At 52.3% G+C, this 25,121-nt stretch overlaps 2 protein-coding genes across 2 annotated transcripts; one reads left to right on the top strand and one right to left on the bottom strand.

Annotated features, from left to right (window-relative positions):
* The first annotated feature begins 1,336 nt into the window (after positions 1-1,336).
* Cd37 (CD37 molecule) lies at positions 1,337-6,494 on the top strand. Its single transcript, XM_032893657.1, has 8 exons — positions 1,337-1,498; positions 1,587-1,659; positions 2,868-2,992; positions 3,074-3,148; positions 4,032-4,136; positions 4,528-4,764; positions 5,401-5,484; positions 6,155-6,494. Exons 1-8 carry the CDS (start codon positions 1,430-1,432, stop codon positions 6,230-6,232), a joined length of 846 nt encoding a protein of 281 aa, XP_032749548.1. The 5' UTR covers positions 1,337-1,429; the 3' UTR covers positions 6,233-6,494.
* Positions 6,481-23,998, bottom strand: Tead2 (TEA domain transcription factor 2). The gene is made up of 12 exons (XM_032893656.1): positions 23,946-23,998; positions 22,276-22,513; positions 21,622-21,686; positions 20,433-20,495; positions 18,596-18,703; positions 18,439-18,497; positions 15,697-15,761; positions 13,869-14,011; positions 10,544-10,717; positions 8,587-8,748; positions 7,776-7,928; positions 6,481-7,283 (listed from the first exon to the last, which is right to left on the bottom strand). Exons 2-12 carry the CDS (start codon positions 22,505-22,507, stop codon positions 7,170-7,172), a joined length of 1,338 nt encoding a protein of 445 aa, XP_032749547.1. The 5' UTR covers positions 22,508-22,513; positions 23,946-23,998; the 3' UTR covers positions 6,481-7,169.
* Between the last annotated feature and the right edge of the window lie 1,123 nt (positions 23,999-25,121).

Raw genomic sequence — 25,121 nt, forward strand, 5'->3', positions numbered from 1 at the left:
TATTCCGTGTGGATTTCAAACCATTGATATTTTCTCAAAGTCCCCCCCCCCCGACCCTTTTCAGGAGCAAAATAAACAAACACCCCACAAAGGCCGATTAGGAATTTTTAAGGACAGCCGATAAGAATTGAAAATGAGACGCCCAGATGTGCCACCAAACGGTGTTCCATCCCAGATCCCACAAGGAGGAAGGGAAGATAAGCTAAGTGTCTCAACCTATCTGTCAGATTATTGGAACAACGAACCCCAAATAAAGGGAAGAGGAGAAGATGCCAACCAAAGAGTAACATCTCCCGAATAAGATTTCAGTTCTAAGAGCTCGTCGACCACCTTACAGGTTGAGACTGAAGCCCAGACCGATGGTGGACCCAAGCACAATATGGCATACACACACACACACACACACACACACACACACACACACACACAACATTAAGAATTAAAACTACACAGCTTCCGATGTGTCCTCTGGCCTCCAAAAGCACGAACATATACATACACATACAGAAAGAAAATAGATGAAACACGTCTCAGAAGCTGCTACCAACTCAGAGAGCTGGGCTTTGGTAGCCCAGGTAGCTAGGTATGGGAACTTCCGCAAACACTATTAATCTGTGAGGAACTGGGTACTTGACAAGTGTCAGGAACTTCTGGAAACATCATAGGAAACTTTAGAGATGCTAGGTGTATTCAAGCGACCCCCACTACCAATGCCTGGCTCTTCTGAGGCCTCCTCAGGTTTCTCCAGAGGCAGGATGTGTCATCTGAGGTTCACTTCCTCCACCGGACGTTCAGGCACTGCCTAGCTGCCCTCCTCACCCCTGGGACTGTCGCACCTCCCTGTAGCACTTTCACTTCCCCAGGGGTCCAACCCTGGCCCCCCAAGCACATCGGAGCACCTGGTCTAGAAGAGAGGGGGAGAGAGAGAGAGAGAGACCCAGAGAGACAGAGAGAGCATGCCAGTTCAAGGGCAATGGGTGCTAAGCAGAAGCCCACAGGATGCAAGGGGCGGAGCCAGTAGCCAGTGAGGTCAGAGTGTCTGTGAGGTTGGCCTCTGCAGACAGACAGGGCCCTGAGGTCCCAGGACCCAAGTGAGTGGAAGTCCATCAGAAGCCCCTGTGCGTCCTGCCTGAGCCATGGACACCCAGGAGGAACCCCCCATTGTGTCCCTGGTCCCCGCATATTCTAAGGACCCTCAGGTACTGCTGTGCACCCTGTGGAAGCCTTGAAGAAGATAGGGCCCTAGCTGGCAGTCCCTAAATGAGCAGGGCTGGGTGGAGCTCCACCCCCGGAACTTCCTCTTTCTCTGCCCTCTTCCTTTGTGCCTCTCAGTCTCAGTCTTTCTCTGTCCATTATCCCCCTTCCCCCCTGTGGCCAACACCTCTTCTGTCTGGGTTCCTCAAGCTGCTCGCTCCCCATCTAGGCGAAGATGTCCGCCCAAGAGAGTTGCCTCAGCCTCATCAAGTACTTCCTCTTCGTTTTCAACCTCTTCTTCTTTGTGAGTCTCCTCACGCCCACCCAACCGGGGTCCCAGGGCCGTGGTGGCCTTGGCTCTGCCCTAGCCTCATCCTCTTCTCTTCCCCTAGGTACTAGGAGGCCTGATTTTCTGCTTTGGCACCTGGATCCTCATTGACAAGACCAGCTTCGTGTCCTTTGTGGGTGAGGGGGGCTGGGCAGTAGGGGAGGGTCTTGCTGGGATGGACTTAAACCCAGAACCCCACCCCAAGGCATCTCCTGGTATCTCCCTTGCCTGGAGGAAGCCCACAATAGTTACCATCTACCCAGATAGGGCTCAAGTTCTGGCACCCGCACTGGTCACTGCCACCAGGCCTCTAGTACACTGTGTCTTTGCTGGCAAATAGGAAATGTAAACCAGATGTAGTGGTGCCTGCCTATCGCCCCAGCACTCGGGAGGTGGGAGAGCAGGAATTCAAGGCCATCCTAGACTATACAGTGGGTTGGAGACCAGGCTCTTGAGGTCCTGACGCCAAGACAAGCACAGCAAAATGAGGTCGTGGTTACAAAGAGTAATAACAGAAATAACAGATATTTCTCAAATACTTCCTGTGTCTCATTTTTGGATTGGAGCTCAGAGACGCTCCCTTGTTGAGGTTCAGAGAAGGGAAGTCTCTTGCAGGGTGTTTGTTGCACAGCCAGGAAGGGGGAAGGGCAGAAGAAATAAAGCAATAACAACAAGAAAACCACTTAAGGAAGGAGCCTCAAAACCATAGCAACTCAGACTTACCACATCGACCGCTGGGTTGAACAGCGTTTTCGTGCGAACCTCAGAACAATTCTAGGGTATCTGTGGTGGCTCAAACCCATCATCCCAGCACAGGGGAGGTGTAGGTGGGAAGATCAGAAGTTCCAGGCACCCCTGCCTACAAAGTGAGTTCAAGGCCAGCCTGAGTTACCTAAGATTCTGTCTCAGAAAAAAAAAAAATGAAAAATCTAGGAAATTGATCTTTTACTTCCTTGGTGGCACATGCCTTTAGTCCCAACACTCTGGAGGCAGAGGCAGGAAGATCTCTGTGAGCTCTAGGCCAGCCTGGACTACAAAAAGAATTCCAGGAAGGCCAAGGCTGTTACCCAGAGAAACCATCTATCAGAGAAAGAATGAGAGAGAGAGAGAGAGAGAGAGAGAGAGAGAGAGAGGAAGATTCAATGTCACGACACAAGTTTGGGGACCAGAAACAGGAGGAGACTCTCAGAGGGGAGAAACACAACTCAGTGTGGAGCAGAAACAGTGGCCCACCCAGGTGGATTCAGAATAAGGGACACATGGATCCAAGAGCTAGGGCCCTACCTGGGTGGCCGAGTGGAGCTGCTGCTCCCCAGGCCACTCTCACTGACTTTCACCACCTCAGGCTTGTCCTTCGTGCCACTGCAGACCTGGTCCAAGGTCCTGGCGGTCTCGGGTGTCCTCACCATGGCCCTGGCTCTCCTGGGCTGTGTGGGGGCTCTAAAGGAGCTGCGTTGTCTTCTGGGCCTGGTGAGTGGCATTCCCTACCCCATTCTGGGCCAGCCCCTGGAAGGCCTGAGAGGCTGAGTCCCCTATCCACTCTGCCCTCAGTATTTCGGAATGCTGCTGCTCCTGTTTGCCACACAGATTACCTTGGGGATCCTCATTTCCACTCAGCGAGTCCGGGTGAGTTTACTAACATTTTTATTACCCCAGGCTTGGAGGTCAAGGGTCTTGGGCAGAGAGAGAGAGAAAGGCAGGTGGGCACTGCTGTCAGCCAGGAAGCTGGGCCATAGACCAACACGCAGAGACAGAAAGACACTTGGATGGACACAGAGGTCCAGAGGCATGTGGAGATTGAAAGGAAAGCTGGTGTGGCATTGCTGGTAGCTCCTCCCTACTCACAGACTGAGGTAGAGAATCATGTGAGCGTTAGAGACCAAGGAAGCCACATCTATTAAAAAAAAGAAGAAGGGGTTGGGGATTTAGCTCAGTGGTAGAGAGCTTGCCTAGCAAGCGCAAGGCCCTGGGTTCGGTCCCCAGCTCCAAAAATAAATAAATAAATAAATAAATAAGAGACCATGTGTGATGGTGCACCCCCTTAATTCCAGTACTCTGACGGAAGAACCAGGCAGATCTCTGTGAGGCCAGCTTGGTCTATACAATAAATCCCAGGACAGCTGAGCTTATATAGAGAGACCCTGGAGAGAGAGGGGAGGGCAGAGTCAGACACAAACTAACTCCCACTTGGTAGCATTCATTCAGCTGGCCAAGTGTTTGTTGGTTCAATCCCCACTTGGTACTTGTAATCCCAGCATCCAAGATAGAAACAGGAAGATCAGGAGTGCTGGACCAATGTAAGCTACAGAAAATTAATTTTAAATTTATTTTTAAATAATAATTTTAAAAAAGAAGATGCAATGGAGACCTAAAGACCCTTAGAAACACTTTTGAGATTGTGAGGAAGAGAGTCACTCAGAAAGAAACCTGAATGGCAAAGTTAGGCTCCTGGGGTGAAGGCCATGGGGTGAGGGGGTGACTGGGACCAGCCTCATCTACATCCTCTCAGCTGGAGCGAAGGGTGCAAGAATTGGTGTTACGGACCATCCAGAGCTACCGCACGAATCCGGATGAGACAGCTGCTGAGGAGAGCTGGGACTATGCGCAGTTTCAGGTGTGTGAGCTTAACACCTCAGCTTCTAAAAGAGGCTTTTAAAAGAGGCTTTGCCTGCGTGTGGGCTGCAGGTCAACTATTCCCTTGTCCCTATGCTTGCCAAACTGCTTGAGCACCCCCAAATGGCAGCATTTTCTGCCCTCATGTGACGAAATCCCCAGTCCCAAAATTTCTATGTTAGGGACTCCCCGCCCTAGACACCTATCCTGAGACAATCACACCACCCAAAATCTCAGGTTCACCCTAAGCCATGTTGCTTCGTCCCTCAGCCCCACCATACCTCCCAGCCCATTGCCACTTACACACCCATCATCGCTACCCTGCTCCCAGACCTGGCTGCACACCTGCACCTGTGACACCGGGTTCCTGACTCTGTCCCCCTCCCCATCAGCTGCGCTGCTGCGGCTGGCAATCTCCGCGGGACTGGAACAAGGCCCAGATGCTGAAAGCAAACGGGTCCGAAGAGCTCTTTGTGCCCTGCTCCTGCTACAACTCCACGGCGACCAATGACTCCTTCGGCTTTGATAAGCTCTTTCTCTCCCAGCTAAGCCGGCTGGGGCCGAGGGCGAAGCTGAGGCAGACTGCTGACATATGTGCACTCCCCGCAAAAGCCCATATATACCGTGAGGTGGGACTAGCGGTAGCGGGTAGCTCTGGATCTGTGGGCTTGGGGCAGGGCAGGGCACAGGAGAAGTCGGCCGTCGGTTGGGAGGGACTTTTAAAGGTCGGGATCCTAAGAGAGTAAGTAAGCAGGGTTTGGAGGGTGCCGCTATAATCAGAGGCGTGGTCTCAGGAGGTGAGACGAAGGGTAGAAAAAAAGACAGGAAGGGCGGGATCCCTGGAAGTTAGTGTGGCCCGCACAGGCTTCAGGAGTCCAGAGCAAAAGGTGGGCGGGGCCGGAGAGGGTTCAGGGGACCTCAGATGCTGTCCAGGTCTACGCGTGGCGTAGCGTCAGGAGGGTGAGGCCACAAGAAAAGACCGAGACAGAAAGGGCATTCCCTTATAAGTAGTCTGACCTGCTCAGGGACGTAATATGCCGGCAGAACTTTAGCTGGATTGGGCTATTAGAAAGGTAGTTATGAAAGGGGAGGAGCCCCCTGAAGGTGAGAGGCGTGGTCTAAATAAGGGCGGAACTTGGAACGCCGGCCCAAGGCAAAGCTTGAATAAGAAGTGGATGGTACCTAAGAAGGGATCGGAGGGGCCCCCTGGCTTGAGGATGAGTTCCAGACGCAATGCGGGCTTTACACGTCTTCTGCATCCCCAGGGCTGCGCGCGGAGCCTCCAGAAGTGGCTGCACAACAATATCATCTCCATAGTGGGAATTTGTCTGGGAGTCGGTCTTCTTGAGGTGACTTAGCCCTATTGTAGATGTTTTCCCATTGCCGAGGAAACGCGCCTACTTAGTGGAGGCGTTATTTATCACAGCAATAGCAGGGGATGGGGCGGAGGCCTGGCTTCTGTAAACTCTGATTGGCTGTACGCGCAGTGCTGCCTCCTCCCCTCTCCTGCAGGTGAGCGGGATGGCGCTGTGTCTGCAGCTACAGCGCCGAGCTATGGGCGGAGAGTCTGCGCTGCCGCTGCCGGGAGCCGAGGGTTCGAACCCTACGCCAGGGCTGAGCGCTGAAGGCAGCGGCGGGCGCTGGGGCGGGCTAAGCAGCTGCAGCGGACGCAGTAGCATCCCGTGGGGCAGCTGGGGCATGGCGGGTGCCTGCCCCACATGGGGGGACAAGGCTCCACAAGGCAAGCTACCCATGGCACTGGGCCCCTGGCCCTTGTGGGATTCAGAGGAGGAACCACCTGAGACCGAAAGTACGGGAGCTGAGGAGGTCGAGGCACATCCGGAGGCTGCCGAGCCTCCAGAATAAAGGACCCTAGGCTTGCCTTGAGCTTTTGCAGACTGCTGCTTGAGCTTTCTGTTCTCAACGCTGCCAATCCCAGCTCTTATGCGTACCCGTTCTTTGCCTCCCCCTTTGAGTACCACCCCTTCTCCAACCCTGAACCATCTCCTTTTTCCCCAGCTCGGCTTCATGACACTCTCGATATTCCTGTGTAGAAATCTGGATCACGTCTATGACCGGCTGGCCCGGTACCGCTAGGCCCCAACCCACCGGTTGGCACCCACGCACCTCCATGCAGTCAGGAACTGTTTCCTTCCTGGTTGGTTACAGGCTTGGAGCCCTGTGCCTCAGGCCTCATTCTCTGGGGACCCAGATGTCTGCCCTAAGACAGCCTTCACTTCCCCCACAGGGCCAGGGACTTTCGAGCCCAGCTTCCTTCCCTGCTCCCTCCTCCCCACACCATCTGTCTGCCACCTCCCACATGACACCTCAAATAAATCCCCTTCTTTTTTGGTAAAAATAGTTTTATTCTCCTTCAAACATAAACCATCACTCTTGGGGAAGGGAAGGTGGCAGGGTGGTCCACGGCTCACTTGAATGGGGTGGGGGGGGAGATTAAGAAGTCCCACCCCACTGCCTAGCTGAGATAAGATTACATCCCTAACACTGTGTATAAATATCTCCTTATATTAAAACAATTTTTCAGGTCCCACTTCACTCTACCTCAAGCTGGGAAACCATTATCTTCGGTTTGTGACATTACAGATCCCAGAGAAAGGGTGTGGGGGAGAGGCAGACATGAGACCACTGGAAAACAGGAAGGGTATAAGGCAATGAGTAAGAGGCCCCACATAGCTGAGCTCCCCTTTCCAGAAGAGCAAGGAGGGGCCCCTGTAGAGCGGAGAGGCCGAGTACCTGTGCGCATGCACTCCTGTCCTCAATCCCTGACGCTCAGGAGTGGTGCGTCCTGTCAAAGGGTCTCTGTGAGGTCCTCGTGTTGGGGATCTAAACTCAAACCCAGCTCCCTTTGCTGCCAAGCTTCGGGTGCCTTTCTAATAGGAGCCAGCCCCCATTGCTTCTGAGATGAGGCCTTTTTAAAAATCATGGGCCCCTCTCCACAGCTCTCTTACAGGGAGAGCAGAAGGGCCCTTCCTAGGAAGCGGGTGTTCGGATAAACAGCAGCAATGGGGCCCCATCAGTCCCTGACCAGGCGGTAGATGTGGTGCTGGGCTCCGCGTTCACTGGTGGAGACTTCAAAGACGTAGGCAGTACACAGCAGCAGTTCCTGAGTGTCCCTATTTGTCACAACCTGCCAGAACAGGCTTACAATGTAGGGCGGGGATGAGGGCAGGGGAGGGGGTACAGGACATGGGACTGCCCGGCCCACCACAGTTATCAAGAAAGGTACCCCAAGTGAAAAGGGAAGGATGCCCTGCAGGTCAGGCTCTTTGGGCAAAGAGGTCACCTGAAGCTGAGAGATGGCAGGAAGGGGGCCTACCCATCATATCACATTCCCGAAAAAACGGGGTCCCCACCACGCCATAGGCAGAGGATCAGCAAAATGTATTAGCTCAACCCCCAAATAAAAGGAACTCCCCTTCTGCTCTGGACTTCTCAGGTAAGCCAGATGCTCAGAAGCTGAGGTAGCTCAGCCTCCCTAGGGAAGATGAGCTCCCCACACAGGATGGCTGAGTACTGTTGTCCCACCCCCACCCCCACCCCCACCATGGCCTGCACGCCAGGCTGAGTGAGGGCTGCGGAGCCCCCAGGAGCTGAGGGTCTGCCTGCCCCAGCGTATCACCTGGAGGATGGTGAAGTTCTCCAGGACGCTGTTCATCATGTAGCGCTCAGGCAGCTGACGGAGCTTGTGCAGGAAGTTGACCAGGTACTCACACATGGGAGAGCGCAGCAGGCGGTACACAAAGCGCCCGCCCTCCAGCTGGGCCCGCTCCGTCTGGGAGTGGGAAACACAGTGGCTGAGAGAGATCTTGGCCACCCTAGGACCGAAGCTTCACCCTTAGCCTCTGAGAGGGGCCATGGTCAACTCCCTCAGCCACAGTGCCCCAACCACCTCGACTTTAAGGACCAGAGTCCCTGGGCCTCTGAACCTGCAAACAAGGCACCCTCCTTCTCCTCTGTCATGGTCTGAAAACCCTGTGACCTCCATACACCCTCAATAGCATCTCCACACTGAGCTTCAAGACCTCACAGACCCTCAAGTATAACATCTCTACTTCCTAATTCCACAACTCCCACCATACCAGAGCCTTTTCCAACTTGCAGATTCAATCTCCATACCTTGAAATAAGCCCTACTCGTGACTTAGTTGTTTCTTTATGTTTGGTTTGAGACAGGGTCTCATGTAGCCCAGGCCAGCCTGGAACTTCTTATGTAGCTGAGGATCGACTTGAAACTTTTGGTGCTTGGTTTCCATGGTGCGGGGCAAGCACTCCACAATATGAACTCCAGCCTCAGCCTTTGAAGTCTTAATTCCTAGTGCATATACTATATTCCTAGTGCCAGAGAGGCTGGGATGGCCCTGCCTCACACACCCTCGTGCTTGTGACTGCTTCCTCTTGATGCATGCAGTACCCCCGGCCCCTGGGCCTCACCTCCACCTTCTCCACCACTTGCTTGCCAAAGGAGCAGACCTTGGAGGAGCAGGTCAGTGTCATGAGCTCGCGGCTCTCGTACTGGCTGCTCACTCCGTAGAAGCCACCAGCGCCTCCGCTGCTCCCTGCCTCCTCGGCACTTGGGCCCCAGTTCAGGTCCGCCTGAGAGGAGATGGAGGGGCACAGGTGAGCTGGCGGAAACACAGCGAATGCCGACCCAGAGCCTGGCTCCTGAGCTGCATACACTTGCCCATGCCCACACCCTGTCTCAGCTTCCAAAGTCCTCGCGTCAGCACCAACTGTGCCCTGTAGACGACTTACCTACCGTTCCATGAGGACTAGAGAAAAGGTCCCTAAAACAGCCCTGACCCTCATTCTCTAGGAGCCATAGAACCCAACTGTTTCGGCTGAAGCCCCTACTTCTCTAGAGTTCAGCTCCAGCCAGGCATAACAGTGCAAACTTTTAATGCCCGCACTTAAGAGGCCGAGGCAGGAGGATTGTGAGTTGGTGACCAGCATGGTCTATATACAGTAGAAGCCTGTGTCACAAAATGAGAAGAAAAAAAGAGAGGGGAGATGGGGTTGAGAGTTTTAAGACTAAAATGGGGGGCGGGGGGGCGCGCGGATGAATGTTAGCCCTGCTAAGGGCCTAGTTACTAATAATCATGCTACCCCTAGCAACTGGTTATGGTTTCATATCCTCCCTCAACCCTCCCCCGACTGCCTGTGTAAGCGAGTGGTGACCGCCCACTAGCAGCAAGGCCAGCCTCTTCCCTAGAGCACTTGGTCTGTCAATCAGGAATATACCTGTACTTGTCACCCAGACGGGCAGGACAGGCCTCTCAAAGCCTGTGGCCTTGAGAGTGGAGACTGCCTGTCCTCTGTCCCGGCTTCAGCTGCAGCTCTTTGGCCAGGACTCTACCTACCACCCCAGCTACAAGCATTTCGATGCAGGGTAAATCCCTACGCCTAGGGCTGTGGCTCACCGCTGGAAACCCAGCAGTCGGGAGGCTGAAGCAAGAAGAGACCAGCCTCGAGTACCTCGTGAGAGGGAAACTGGTCTCACAATGGACGGCCTCGTGTTAGTGCTCAGCCTTTTTCCCAGTCCCTGGAGGCAGAGGAAGGCAAATCTCGAGTTCGAGACCAGCCTGGCCTACAGAGCTAGTTCCAGGACAGGTAGGAAGGCCTCAAGTGCTGCCTTCAACAGCCTGTAACAGCCGTTTCAGAGCCATCTCATGCCTGCACCCAGAAAGCTTGGGGATTTTGTCATTTTGGTCTTTTGTCAAGATTTGTTTATCTTTATTTTATATGCATGTGGGTTCTGCCTGCATGTCTGTCTGTCTCTGCACTACATAAGTGAAGTATTCTCAGAGGCCAGATAGTTCCTCGGAACTAGAGTAAGACACTCGTGGGCTGCCGTATGCTCCCAGGAATTGAACCTGGGTCCTATGGAAGAGCAGCTCTTAACCACTGAACCACCTTTCCAGTCCCTTTATTTTGTTTTGTTTGAGTTGACATCACCCTAAGTAGGGAGAGCTGTCCCTGACCTTGGAATTCTCCTGCCTCAGACTCCTGAGCATTGGGATGTCAGGCATGCACCCCGATAAAGGCTCAGGAAGCTTTCAACCCGACACCCGGGGAGACCAAACTGACTGACATCCCATGTGGACTTCCTCTGGAGGCCCACACCCTTCCACCACCCTGACATCTTCAGTGACAGTCGCACAACTGGACACCAAACCAGGTGGCCCTGAGAAAGACTGAAGATGCTCTAGCCACAGCTGGTTACAGACGGTCCTCCATGTCCCCAAGATCTGCATTCAACTCCGTCATAGAGCAGGCCCTAGCAAGCTGTGACAGGCCACCTACACTCTCCCACACAGTTGTTGGTTTTCAAGTGTATCTCGGGCAGACCCGAGAGCCTCCTCAGGCCTGGTCATTACTCAGGAGCACTCACCCAGAACTTGACCAGGAAAAAGGCATGTGGTGGCCCCCGGTCATAGAGCTCCCGGAGACCGCCCTTTTTCTCAGGGAATTTGTCGTAGATCTGCCGCACGTCCACACTCTCCAGGGGTGGGGCTCCAGGGCTGGGGCACTGCTGACTGATGTGGACAAACAGATGCCTCTGGAACTGCAGAGACAGGACAGGGTAAGGGGCTGTGGGATGGATCTAGACCCTCGCCCAGCACACCCAGCGGCCAGCACAAGGCCACACCTTGAGCCACATCCAACAAGTCCATTACTTCTCTGTCCCTACTGTCCCAACCTGCTCAGCTCTCATCCTCCTCAAATTTCTGGTCTAGCTTATCCAACATTGTTTTCATCTCTCACATGGCTCGAGAGATGACTCAGAATCCAGGACCTGCCCTTCTCTCTTCAACCTGACCAGCCCCCACCATATTTTGTCATTAATGTCCTTGAAATTTTCATTTCTAAGCCTGAAATTTACAGTGCTGCACAGAGCAAACTCCTATGTGACCCACAAAGCCCAACTCACACATGCCCTTTCAGGAAAACTTCACTAGCTATTCAGGGAGATCATCTTCTGTATATACAAGAACTAGACAAGCTGGCTGTGTGCTGATACTGGTCTTAGTCCTGGGGCTAAAAGACCACTAAAACCTCCCTGAACTTGCAGAATTCAGTCTACCACAAAGCAGGGAAGCATAAAATAAATTATAGATAAGGGAAATGTCAGAAATAATTTATATCGTGAAAAAAAATCCTTGCAAGATTAGAAAAAGCCTCAAAAGTGATGGTCCCTGAACCAGGAATGGTGATACACGCACGTGCACGAGGTGGTTCACAACCACCTGTAACTCCAGCTCCAGGGGATCTGATGCTGTCGTACAGACAGACAGACTGACACTTAAAAAAATAAAATAGGGCTGGAGAGATGGCTCAGTGGTTAAGAGCCCCGACTGCTCTTCCAGAGGTCCTGAGTTCAATTCCCAGCAACCACTTGGTGGCTCACAACCATCTATAAAGAGATCAGATGCACTCTTCCGGTGTATCTGAAGACAACTACAGTGTCCTTATATATAATAAATGAATAAATCTTTAACAAAATAAAAAATAAAAAAATAAATAAATAAAGGGGTTGGGGATTTAGCTCAGTGGTAGAGCGTTTGCCTAGCAAGCGCAAGGCCCTGTGTTCTGTCCTCAGCTCCAAAAAATAAATAAATAAATAAATAAATAAATAAATAAACAAACAAAACAAAACAAAACAAAACAAAACAAAACAGTGGCACATGGTATTTTCTAGCTGGCGGCTTGGTAAGCCTATACAAGCCAGAGTCACTCACAGCCAGACCCAGGGAAGGAAGGAATTTCGCAGACTGTGGGGAAGGCCGGCCAGAAAGGCTCTGAGGCAGGAGGGGCAAAAGACACAGTGTGAACGGTGTTCAGACAGCGCAGTTTGTGAGCAGCAGAGAGGACTTTGGCTTCCGCTCCAGGTAAGTTGGGAGGGCCCTTCTTCATCTTTGTTGTGGGCGTTTTGTTTGAGTGTAGCTTGGTTTTCTCATTTTTGGCTTTTAGTTTTGTTTTAGGTAAGTTTGTGGGGTTTTGGGGGTTCGGTTGGGGGAGTTTTTGGTAGAGGTTTGTTTTTCTTTCTGGTTTGTTTTTATTGTTGCTGTCCTGTTTGCTCCTTTGCTGTTGCACACCAGGGTCACACTCTGCAGATCACCTGCCTCGGCCTCCCTAGTGTTGGGACTAATTAAAGACGAATACCACCACGGATCTTCCTGGTTTCTGAGACAGGGGAACTTTCTGTAGCTGGCTTTGAATTTACTATTACAGCGCAAATTGGTTTGTTTTATTGTCGTTTTTGAGACAGGGTCTCTATGTACCCTCTGGCTGCCCCAGAACTCTCTCTTTCTCTGTGGACCAGGCTGTCCTCAAACTCCCGAGATCCTCCTGCCTCTGCCTCCCAAATGCTGAGATTAAAGGTGGGCTCCATCATGCCCGGCTTGTGTTGTCGAGATAGCATCTTGTGTATTCCTGCTTGGACTCAAAACTCCCAGTGTTAAAGAGGATAACCATGAACTTCTGATCCTCCTGCCTCCACCCCCAGGGTGTTGAGATTGTGCACCTACACCACCACGCCCAGTATCTGCAACCCAGAGGCTGGACCCCAGAGCTTCACGCATGCTTGTACTCTCAGCTGAGCTAAATTCCAGCCCTCAGACCGACTTCTGAACTAAAACTAACACTCCTTCAGCCTCCAGGGTGCTGGGATTCCAGACTGCCAGAGTGAGTCTCGAAGGGATCACCCTTTTAGTGACCTTGACAACCGGAACAATGGCATTAGTTCAGCTTCGGAGACACCACATGCAGAGATCTACATTTCCCAGGCCTCCGCAGTTAGCTGTGAGCACAAGACTAAGACCTAACCGCTGGGATGTGAACAGACCTACGAGTTGCCTCATTCAAGCCAGGCCCATAAAACCGGGGCACCTAGACAACCCTACCCTCTCGCTTCCCCATCTCCTGGTCAGACGCAGAGAACCCAGAAGATCCTATAGTCCTACAAAATGGTAGAGCCACAAAATGGAAAGGCCAAACATCTGCTTGGAATATCTGCTGAAAACTCACATGGAAAGTTGGGCACCGGGACTGGAGGGCTGGCTCAGCGGTTAAGAGCACTGACTGCTCTTCCAGAGGTCTTGAGTTCAAATCCCAGCAACCACATGGTGGCTCACAACCATCTGTAATGAGATCTGATGCCCTCTTCTGGTGTGTCTGAGGACAGCTACAGTGTACTCACATACATAAAGTAAATAAATATTTCAAAAAAAAAAGAAAGAAAGAAAGAAAAGCTGGGCACTATGGGGCTTGTTATCCCAGCCCTCACAAGGCTGAAAAATCACTCAAGGCTAGACCTGCATAACAATATCTTAATAAAACAGAAAAAAAGTAGAACTACGGGTCTTTCCCAGGTCCCTTGTGTGTTACTGCAAAGCCTGATGGACTTTGATGTTAGATGAAACGGCAACATGAACCTGTAATTTCAATGTTATTGAGAATGAGACAGCTGTATCCCGGAGCCTTACTGGACTACTGGATAAACTCAAGTTCAGTGAGAGACCATCTCAAAAAACCAGGTAGTCACAACTCAAGTTGACTGCTGGGGGCTGCTGGGGGCGGGCTTCCTGTGAGAACCGACCTGTGAGGGCCTCGCTGCTGCCCCCTCGCGGCTGCCAGTGGGGACGCAGCAGCTCTGAACTCTCCCTTCCCTCTTTGCACTCCACCATCATCCAGCATCTGCCCCAGGTTTCACTCACCGAGTCAACTGCATCTGGCGGCTCCACAAACGCTGAGAACTCTACCAGCTGCAGGCGCGCAGTGCCCAGGGCCCGAGCCTGCCAGGCTGGGGGAGACGGAGCGGGTGGAGGTAGGGGTGAGAGGGCTGGGGGCGGCTCGTACCCTTGAAAGAGAAGAAAGAAAAACTATTCAAAATGATGGGCTAGGCTGACACTGTTTTCTCTCAGCCACTTCTCTTTGAGCTTAAGGGCGAAGGATGGAAAGGCGGCTCATCCCTAATAGCATATCTACTCGACACAGAGGCACACCATCCTAGAACACTTGGGAGGTGGAGGGAGGCGCATGAGTTCAAGGTCACACTCAAGTACGAAGCATGGGCCATCCTGGGATATATGAGACTGTCTCAAAAAAGAAAAATAAGGTATGGGAGGGCCCTGAGAGATGGTTGGTTCAGCTGTTACGAGCACCGGGTGCTCTTGAGAAGACCTCGATTCACAACAGTCTGTAACTCCAGTTCCAGGGGATCTAATGCACTCTCTGGCCTCCGGGGGCACCAGGCACACACAGCACACTTACATATATGCAAGCAAATCACTCATACATATAAAATAAATAAATCTCCAAAAGAAAAAGACAAAAACCTAAACACTTCCTCCAGGCTCCCATACAGGCCGTAAGACAGTCCTTGCCAGTGTGCTAGAAGGAATCTACCGGAAAGGAATTCAAGAAACACAGGGTTTGAGACGACTAAGCAGGCAAGCCCATCTCTAGACCTTGCATCAACTGGAATCTTTAAAGCCCTTACTTCTCTGTATGATTTTGGATTTTCTGCTATTTGCAGCCAGACATTATTTACAATTGATGAATTATAATAACTGAGGGTGATGGCTTGTGTGAGCCGTCTCTCACAGTGCTGTCTGAGTAGCTCTAGGCGGTATGGCCTTGCCAGACGAAATATGCCACTACACTATGACCAGTTTGTACTCCCAGCTTCAAGCCTATGGTTCAAGATGTGAGCCCTCAGCCTGGGCTTTAATCCCAGGATGCAGAGGCAAGTGAGAATCTCTGAGTTCTAGCCCAGCCGGGTCTACAGAGCAAATTTCAAGACAGCCAGGGTTACACAGAGAAGCTCTAAAAGGGGGGGCAGGGGGTGGCTGCAGAGATGACTCAGTGGTTAGGAGCACTGACTGCTCTTCCAGAGGTCCCGAGTTCAAATCCCAGCAACCACATGGTGGCTCACAACCATCTGTAATGGGATCCGATGCCCTCTTCTGGTGTGTCTGAAGACAGCTACAGTGTACTTATGTATAATAAATAAATAAATCTTAACCAAAAAAAAAAAAAAGAACGATGTGCACCTTCAGCTTCCTGCTCTGGCCACCATGCCTCCACCCAGCTATCACGGATAGAATATAAGCCTCTGGAACCCCAAATAAACTCCTCTACACTTGGCCTTCGCCATGGTGTTAGTCACAGCAACAGAAAAGTAAGCAATTAGCGCGAGGGTGTTAGGAATCGTTTCACCGGTCCATGTAGGGATTCCACAGTCCACTGTGGCAGAGTCTACACGGTGTGGGCAGAGTCTACACGGACAGGAAGCGGACATGGAGGAAAACAGATAGATGGAAACAGTGTTGACACTGAGCTGCTGGATCCAGCCAGGCCTGAAGCCACCTTTCCTCTCTTCACCTTTCTTTCCTCCTCTTTTTGCTTCAACGACTTTTGATTTGGCTTTTGACCACTTGGTTGTGCCCAGCTGGCAAAAAGGTGAAGGAATTCCTCCTGCTGGCGTCAGGAACAGAGTGAGAGGGGAGACAACGGCGGGGATCGGGGGATCAGAGCTCTCACCTGGTAGGTCAGTGGCTGGGGGCGTCAGTGACATGGAGAACGGTGCTTGTGAGAAGGGCTTCACGCTGCAGGGCAAAGGGAACCCTATGAGTACAGTGGAGTGAGGCTGGCTGAGCCAGCCAGGACTGACCTGGGACCAGGCTCCCCCACCAGAACATTCCATGCATGGCGATGAGGTGGCTGCAATGATGGCTCCTCTTGATGCCGACCTCAGCCCAAAGCCACACAGCTAGGGTGACATGAAGCCTAGTGTCCAACCCCAGTTAGACTCTACCCTGAGGACAAGGATTTTTGTTGTTTTGACAACACTAGAATCAAACCTAGTGCTTCAAGTATGCTAAGCACGGGCTCCACAGCAACACTCACATCTACCACTGGGCCACGCCCCCAGCCCTTCACTGGAGGATTCTAGGCAGGGGCTCTACCACTAAGCCACACCCCAGGTCCCCTCCACCCCACACACTGCTGAGAGACGGAGCTCTACCTCTGAGCTGCACCACCAGTTCCTGCATTTGCTGCAGGATCTTGCTGTGTAGCCCAGGCTGGAATCAAGATCCTCCAGCATCGGCCTCTAGGGTGCTAGAAGGACAGGAACTAGCCACTACACCTGCTCAATGTGATAATACGTTCCACCTTGGTACTGGCCTAAAGAAGCCATCAGCCATTGTCACTTAGCAAGAGTTGGGCAGCTGGGCCTGAGGAAAGAACTTTTTATGTAGATTTAATTCTTTTGTTTTTTAAACAGGGCCTCACAACGCGTAGCCTAGAACTCACATTGACCGCCGGCCTTCTTCAGCCTCCCAAGAGCTGGGACTAAAGGTGTGTTCCACCAAGCTCAGTCGTAAACTTAATCAATTCTAATTTAACTGGCTACTCACAATAATCATAGATTCACACTCCAGAGGCCTAGGTTGGCTCTGGAGACGATGGTCAGGAGACTAAGAGGCCAGAGGTGAAGGATGACAGACAGACAGCAGGAAGACAAACCCCGGGGACCTTCCAATTGGAGTACTAGGGCCTCCTCTTCTCAGCTCTCAAATTTGTACTTCAGTGAATTTCCCACAATGCCATGGTCAGCTGGCCATCACTCCAATGTCAGCTCCCCAGACCGGCCCACCCGGCCTTCTAAAACAGAGCTCTTAGGGAGTACAGTGTCATATACTCAACATCACAGAATGTCTGTGATGTTAGGAGCTGAGGCAGGAGGATCTAGTCTGGACTTTAGAGCTGAGAGACTGTCTCAAATAAATAAAAACACTACACACACACACACACACACTCTCTCACACACACACACACACACACTCACACTTTATAAATACACAGGTCAGGAAGATTGCAGCCTTTTACTTTGTTCCTTAACAAGAGCGCACACCAGACACTTAGTAGGTATCAGAAAATATCTGGTGTCCCTCCAGTCACAGCGGAGGCTCGCCTCACCTCAGCTTCCTGCCCATGAGCATTACACATGTTGTTTATCAGCCTAGAATATTCCCAGCCCCAGCCCCACCCTTCGCCTGGCTAATCACAACCAATCTCAGAGAAAACCCCAAAACTTTCTCCCTTGCCATTAAACCCACAGCGGTTCCTCACTACGCTGCACCCACTTCCATTTTGTACTTCTGAAGGTGACGGCTTAATCAGCACTGGTCTCCCCCCATTTGCCTGCGGGCTCGCCAGTGCACACCTGCAGTCCCCTCAGTCCCTGGGGACTTACTCTGATCTTTCCTGAATCTCTGATGAGTAGATCCCACAGCCTAGCTTCTCCTTCTCTCACAATACACACTCCCACGTTGCCCTCACACCGCCTGGCTAGGCCTGACCAGGGTCCCTTTTTCTATTACACATCTGGTTACCCTCAGTGGCCACAGGTCTCAAAGCTGAGGCCATTCCAGTTATCCCTGAGACTCATTTTCCCCTCCCAACTGTGAAGTAACCCCTTCTCCACTCTGAAGCCACAGAGAGCCTAGGGGTCTGGAAATGAACCTTTACAGGCATGTAAGGGCATCTGTAGCCCCTCCCAAGAGTGTCTTGATCTACATCTGCCCTCCCATGACCCTCTGGGACCCACTCACTCTTCCCAGAAGCCTCTAGGTCTATTATTGTCTTTCCATAAGCCTCTTGGGAGTCCTTCATCTTCCCTGAACCTAGGGCCTTAAACCTCCCTTCTCAAAATACTTAGAAGAGTCCCCCCCTCTCTCCCCAAGGAACCTTAAAACTTCCTCCCCTTATATTCTGAGCCCTTCTTGTCCCTTCTAGAATCATCTATGTCCATGGCTGTCTTCCCACAAAACCAGATGGCTTCCTTTGTCTCTTGAAGGAGCCTCTAGTTCTGCAACCACCTTCCCATGATTCCCTGAGTCCCCTACATCCCTCCCAAGTGATCCTTTGGGGGCCCATTCATCCCTCCCAAGAGTTCTTGGCCAAACAATGGCCTTCCCATGATGCTTTGGACCCACGTGCCCTTCTAATAGCCTCTGGGCCTTATATCTATCTTCCCATGAGTCTCTGGGACTGATGTTCAAACTTAGGAGCCATTATTCCCATGTACCTGGCACACCTTTTCAGAGATGAGATAAAGGGGGCCCTAAGCATAGAAGGGGCCACGCCCACCAAGACCCTAAATAGCAAAATGCAGTAGTCCTAGACTTCAAAGCTACATGGTGTGGTTCCAGAATCTATGTCCAAGATGAATGCAGGTGGGAGGGAAGGGGGGGAAGTCCAGGGACACAAAGTACTCACTCTGGAACATTCCATGTTGGCCCAGAGCTCCCTGACCAGAACTGGAAAAGCTCGGTGGCCTAGAGAAGAAACAGGGATGAGGGTCAGACATCCCCTGTTGGTCATTATGACCCCATCTTTCCATCCCAGATCTCCACAGCCCCCAAACCCAGGTCACCTGAGGGCCAGAAGGACCCAGCTTGGCCTGGAGGGAAGGTGCAGAGATGAGCTGTGCCGAAGACATGGTGGCCATCGTCTGGAAGGCCTTGTCCTTGGAGACTTGGTCCTGGGGAAAGGTTGAGGTCCAGGTTAGTGGGAAGTTCTGACTAAGATAGGCAGGGTGGGATAATGCCAGGTTTAGCATAACAGATGAAGATAAGGGAGCTGGTTCCCAGGGTCAGGGAGGGGTCGGCTCCCTACCCAAACCTCTGCCTCTGCTGGCCTCCTCTGGAAGGGCAGTGTGTGAGGTACAGGCGTGGGAAGATGGGCAAGGGGACTGACCACACTCAGAGTCTGACCCAGGGTCAGGGAAGGGGCCAAGGGAAGACAGAAACAATTAGGAACTGCAGTCTGTACTTCATCTCCCTCAGCTCCAGACGACTGCCCTGAGGCAGCGAGAGGCAGCGAGAGAATGGGGGCTGCCCTTGGAGCAGATCGAACCTCGGCTTCAGAGGGAGAGGTTTGCATGTTCACAGTTTGCATGTCCACAGTAAGATACTAACGGTTTTCTAAGTCAAGAAAGGGCTGGACGGGCTGGAGAGATGGCTCAGTGGTTAAAAGCACCCGACTGCTCTTCCAGAGGTCATGAGTTCAATTCCCAGCAACCACATGGTGGCTCACAACCATCTGTAAAGAGATCCGATGCCTCTTCTGGTGTATCTGAAGACAGCTACAGTGTACTTATATATAATAAATAAATAAATCTTAAAAAAAAAAAAAAAAAAAAAAAAAAAAAAGGGCTGGACACAGTGTTTCCTGATGTCCAGGCTACAGGAAGTGAGACTTTCCAGAGCCCCATGGGAACAGGAAGAGGGTGATTTTACTCCAGACAGAACACAGGAAAGACTGAGAAAGGACAGAAAAGATCAGAACCTAAGGATTTCAGGCCTACAAAAAAGGAAGAGGCAATTTCCAGATAGAAGAACAGGAAATCTTTATCCCTAAGGCTAAAAGGAAAGACATCCACAGAGGGCCAGCACTAAGGGTAGGGCTTGAGGGCACAGGGGACTCCTGGTGGAGCAAAGAGAGCACACTACTCACTCATGCCCAGGAAAGCTATGGCCAAGGGAGGAGAGGATGGAATAGGGGATGGGAAGGAGATGAGACCAGCAGGGACACAGAGAGGGAAGGACGGTAGCAGACAGAGAAGCAACCTGTCTGCTCAAGTAGCCACACAACCCTCTGCTTGATGAGCAAGCCTGTGCCTGCAGGCTGGCTGCTCCCCTCAGGGCCTCTGACCCCCACTGACCTCTCTCTCTCTCTCTTTAGATCTCTGTCCTCCCATTTCCTTCTTAAGTGTGTGTGTGTGTATGTGTGTGTGTGTGTGTGTGTGTGTGTGTGTATCTGGCTGTCTGGCTGTCTGGCTGTCGGTTTCACTGACTCTGGGTCTCTATCTGGCCCCACCTCATGAATGTGTCTTTCTCTCTGGGTGGCTGTTCCCTTCTCTATCTCTGAATCAATCTCTCTCTCTCTCTCTCTCTCTCTCTCTCTCTCTCTCTCTCTCTCTCTTCGCTCGCTCTCCCCCCCCCCATCTCTCTGAGTCTCTATCTGGCCCCACCTCATGAATGTGTCTTTCTCTCTGGGTGGCTGTTCCCTTCTCTATCTCTGAATCAATCTCTCTCTCTCTCTCTCTCTCTCTCTCTCTCTCTCTCTCTCTCTCGCTCTCTCCCCCCCATCTCTCTGAGTCCGTCTCTCTCTGGGTCTCTGTCCCTCTTGTACACCATCCCTCCCTCTAAGCATCCCCCCTCCCCCACCCCACCCCCGCTCGATACCTGCCCATCTGCCTTTACCCTTACCTTCAGCTTGGACTGAATTTCTCTCGATTTCCTTCGAGCCAAAACCTGGATGTGACTAGAGACCTGGAGGGGCAAGAAGCAGGTTTGGGCATCCTAGTCCACTAGCCTCCCTTGCTCCCTGCAACTGCGCATGACGCTCTTCCACAGGCAATACGGTCTGAGACAAAGGCTTCTAAGGGAGTGTGAGCACAGCCTACGGCCGGTCCTCCAGACCCAGGCCCTTCTTTGTAATAAACCTCCTGCAGAAATATCAGGACTGAGGGGTTGGGGATTTAGCTCAGTGGTAGAGCGTTTGCCTAGCAAGCGCAAGGCCCTGGGTTCGGTCCCCAGCTCCGAAAAAAAGAGAAAAGGAAAAAAAAAAAAAAGAAAAAAGAAATATCAGGACTGACAAGATGGCTCAGCAGTAAAAGCACTGGGCACCAACCCTCATGTCCAAAGTTCCATCCCCTGAGACCTACAACTCTTGAATGTTCTCTTCTGATTTCTACACGTATACTATGGCACAAGGACACGCGCGCACGCCACACACACACTTTTTAAAAAGTACTTAATATTTTTGTGTGTGATATATTTTATATTTGTGGGTTTAAGCGCATCCTGGTGCACATGCAGAGATCAGAGGAAAAGTTGTGGGAGCTGGTTTTCCCACCATGCGGGTCCCAGAAATTGAGCTAAGGTTATCAGGCTTAGCACAAGCCCTTTACCCACTAAGCCATTTCACAGGCACAAAATATAAACAATTTACAGAAATACCCAGCATGACCACGACTTAAAACCACATGAACCGAGGGCAGAAAGATGGTCCAGTCAGTAAAGCATGCCCTCCCCGCACGAGGACTTTAGTTCAGTTCACGTGAACTAAATCCCAGCACCAGGGATACAGACCGGTGCAGACTGGCACTTGCCGACTACCCAGTCTAGTCAAATCCGCAAGTCCCAGGCCAGCGAGAGAGGCAGTCTCAAAGAAGTGGGCAGCTGCTGAGATGAAGCCGGAGGTTTTCCACTGACCTGCACATGCCGGTGCGCACACATGCACCTCCCACACACATGCACCTCCCACACTCACATACAATCTTGTTTTTAACCACATGAATCTCTTCTGCCTTGAACCTAAATCAGCCCACATGAAGATGGCCCTCAGGAAATGCCCAGCCCCAGACCAAAGCCCCCAAAGCGTCAGTCCCCAGACCTGCTTTCGAGTTCTGGTCTTCCCTGTCCTCAGCTTGATGTAACGGGCGATGAGTTCGTTCCGGCCTGGAGGAGTCAAAATGGAAAAGAGTAAGACTCTCAGCAGAACTTCCTGCCAGAGAAGACATGTCAGCAAGCCATCCCCGTCAAACTACAGCCAAGCCACCCTGGGGGACTCCTCGGCCACAGGGCCATCAGCTTAGCCACGTACTATGTGGCCACTGACAAACCACTTAGTCTTCCTGTGCCTCAGTTTCCCTCATCTGGGTAGGGAAAAATGCTAGAGCCTAAGTCATAGGAAGAATACAATCTTTTTTCTTTGTTTTCTATTTTATTTATTTTCACATTTATTCCTTTGCTTTTGTTTATTTTCGGCTTTTTGAGACAGGGTCTCTCTACATAGCCCTGGCTAAACTCCCTCCATGTAGACCAGGCTGGCCTTGAATTCACAGAGATCCACCCACCTGCCTCTGCCGCCAACATACCCTGCCTTATTTTTATAATTTTGGGACAAGGTCTCACATAGGTCAGGCTATCGTAGAGGTCAGTACATAGCTGAGGAAGACCTTGAACTCGTAAGGGGTTGGCTAGACTGAACAGATTGGTTAGTGTGACTTTTCTCACTGGGGTCAGGACAGCCCTCCAGGGGACTCACCATACATCTTGCCCTCATCTGACAAGATGATCTTGCGACGGCCACAGGGAGGGTAGATTGCCAGGGCCTCCTGAAAACTCTGCTCGATGTCAGGGCTCCACACACCTTCTGCATCGGGGCTCCCGTCACCTCCAACACCCTCACTGCCTCCGGTGCCCTCCTCGCTGCCTTCCTCACTACCTGTCCAGCCCCCGCCATCATCCAGGGGGGCCCCAGTTCGGGGATCCCCCATCTGGGCCTGCAGAGACAAAAATCAGCAGCTACATCATATGGCATTGCAGGAACAGGGCAGGAGCCCTGACTGAGAGAGGAAGCTAGGCCTGGACCTCGAGGTTGAAGGAGGCTTGGACCTGACCCCCTGGGTCTGAGGGAGAAGAGGCATCTAAGCCTGGGATCTTGGGAGGCTGTTCTTCCCCTAAGGAACTAACACTGTGATTGCACGGGGTTGAAGTCACCTGACCACAGTTCCTGAGGCTGTGTTTGGATCACCGATTTTACGGAAGACCAGAGTCTGGTTAATTGCCAGGAGTGAGACCCTCCTGTCCCACTAAGAAAGAACAGGTGCTAAGAGAAGAGCTGCAGCTGCTGGAAAAGCAGAGGCTAAGTCCAAAACCAACATCCAGAGAGAAAGGGACAGAGAGATCCAGGGACAGAAGCCCAGATCGACACAGCAAAAGGGATCATAGTCAGGGCCGAAACCAGAAAGTAACCACAGAACCAGGCGGAGGCGGGGCTGGGGCGCCCATCAAACTTCAGGCCTTGGGACTCAGTCGCCCAGCCATCTGGAGGACAGAACAAAGAGCCCAAGCATCCCCTCCCCCAGTTCCCCACAACCCCTGCTGTGGGCGGGGCAAGCGTGCGAGAGCAGCCTCACCGGCCCCGCCCCTCCCCCTGGGCTGGGCTCCAAACCCAAGTTCCCATCGACTTTCCGGAGGCCAAGAACAGGGAAAACTTTCCCCCATACAGTCCGATACCTCCTCCCTGGAGGTTTTATGTGATCCAGAACTTTCCCAGGACCCCAAAGTTCTGAGTCCCATCCCTCCAACTTTGGACTCTTGAGCTGGTAGAGGATAGGCGAACAAAGATCCCAAGCTCAGTCCAGTGTGGCGGCGACGTTCAGGACCCCCGTAGGCCGAAATCCCAACCCAGCCCACCCCCATGTGGCCAGACAAAGAGTCAGACGAGCCCGGCAAGACAGACGGACATCTCTAATCTCCTGCCCCAGTCCCCAATCCTCGGAAGACCAATGCACGAAGGTCCGAGGGGCCCCATGGCTCTTCCTCCGCCACTCCTGCGCTTGCCCTGCTCCGTGAGGGGGCCACATGCCCACAGGGCGGACACTTGCAGGAAGGATGGCCCAGGAGGCGCGCTCGAACTAACAGAAGACCCGCGGCTGCCCCTTCGCTCCCACGTCCTGCGTCCGCAGCCCCCCGCCACTCCGCGCGCTCCCCCCAGCCGCAGACCATCCCCAGGCCCCTAACTCCGGAGAAAGTTCCAGCTCCACACTTCGGTTACCTCCCCGGCGCAAACTCGGGCCCCGGGGCAGAAAAAGGACGGAGTGCATTTCCCACGCGATCTCAGGAACACGCGCCTCACCTCATCGCGCGGAACTTCCCACCCCAACTCACAAACCCCAAGCAGGATCCCGATTCCCGCCGGCGCCTTCCTACCTCCCGGCCTGGGCAGGGGAGCCGCGGGCGGGCGGGGCGAGACCCGGAGAAAGTTGCCGGGAGCTTTGTTTGGGAAAAGTGGGAGGGACCGGGGGGGCGGGCCCGGCGGTAGGCTCGGAATCTCACGGGGACACTCGGGACGAGGTGCTTGCTTTGCGAGAGATGGGTCCATCTAAGGACTAGGTGCGGATGCTGGAGTCCCTAGGAGAGAAGGTGGTTATGGGGGCCTGGATTCATGACTTTGGCAGAGGAGGCTGAGGTCTGTAACTCTGGGTCTGAAAAAAGAATATTGGGATCTGGAGCCTGGGTCTGAGGGACAAGGTGAGGGGAGTAGACTCCTAGATGGAGGAGGGGGCGTGACCTGGGTCACCCTGTGTGTTTGCTGAGGATGTGGAATTGACAGGAACAACATAATCTTTACCAATTTTATGTTTTTATTTTACTGTTTTTAGACGTTTAAATTTTTCTGTATGTTTTGTCTGCATGTGTGTCTAATACCTCAGAGGCCAGAAGAGGGCACTGGGCACTGGATACCCTGGAACTGGGGTTACAGATGGTTGTGGTCAACCATGTGGGTGCTGTAAATCAAACCCAAATCTTCCAGAAGAGCAGCCAGTACACTAAATCCCTGAGCCCTCTCTCCAGCCGTGTGTGTGTGTGTGTGTGTGTGTGTGTGTGTGTGTGTAAAAATGAAGGTCAGAACCCAGGACCTCACCAGAGCTAGGCAGAAGTTCCAGCTCAGAACTGTCTCTAGTCCAACCAGTTTCTGTTTGATGAGTCAGGTGTTGGTTTGCTTCCGATGAGAACACAGCTTCCTTGAGACCTGGCCTGAATGAAGCCTGTAGGCTGGACCCCCAACTTTTCTGAAGATCCACGGAAGTGCAGACTCCACAATGCTTAGGCACTAGTGGTACCAGTCTTGGAGTACAGACAGGGCCTGGGTGAATGAGGGCAGAGAGTTAGGGTCCTGGGTCTTGTTCTCTTAAAACTGAAGGTCTGAGTAAGAGTGACACCACTAATTTATATTCCCAGCTCTTGTAGAGTTGAAGCTAACCTGGGTGTTCCAGTTTGTTTTCCATTACTGTGATAAACGCCATGACCAACAGCAGTTGGGGAGGGAAGAGTTAATTTAAGATTCCCATTGTAGGGCTGGAGAGATGGCTCCCATTGTAATCC

Source organism: Rattus rattus, chromosome 2 (genome assembly GCF_011064425.1).
Source record: "Rattus rattus isolate New Zealand chromosome 2, Rrattus_CSIRO_v1, whole genome shotgun sequence".
In the NCBI taxonomy this organism is placed as follows: Eukaryota; Metazoa; Chordata; class Mammalia; order Rodentia; family Muridae; genus Rattus; species Rattus rattus.

Coding starts and splice junctions, on each gene's coding strand:
- Cd37 (XM_032893657.1), top strand. CDS start 1,430: ATGTCCGCCCAAGAGAGTTGCCTCAGCCTCATCAAGTACTTCCTCTTC. Junction 1,660..2,867: donor CAGCTTCGTGTCCTTTGTGG/GTGAGGGGGGCT, acceptor TCACCACCTCAG/GCTTGTCCTTCGTGCCACTG. Junction 5,485..6,154: donor TGGGAGTCGGTCTTCTTGAG/GTGACTTAGCCC, acceptor CTTTTTCCCCAG/CTCGGCTTCATGACACTCTC.
- Tead2 (XM_032893656.1), bottom strand. CDS start 22,507: ATGGGGGATCCCCGAACTGGGGCCCCCCTGGATGATGGCGGGGGCTGG. Junction 15,762..18,438: donor CCAACATGGAATGTTCCAGA/GTGAGTACTTTG, acceptor TTTGCCCTGCAG/CGTGAAGCCCTTCTCACAAG. Junction 7,929..8,586: donor AAGTGGTGGAGAAGGTGGAG/GTGAGGCCCAGG, acceptor TCCCACTCCCAG/ACGGAGCGGGCCCAGCTGGA.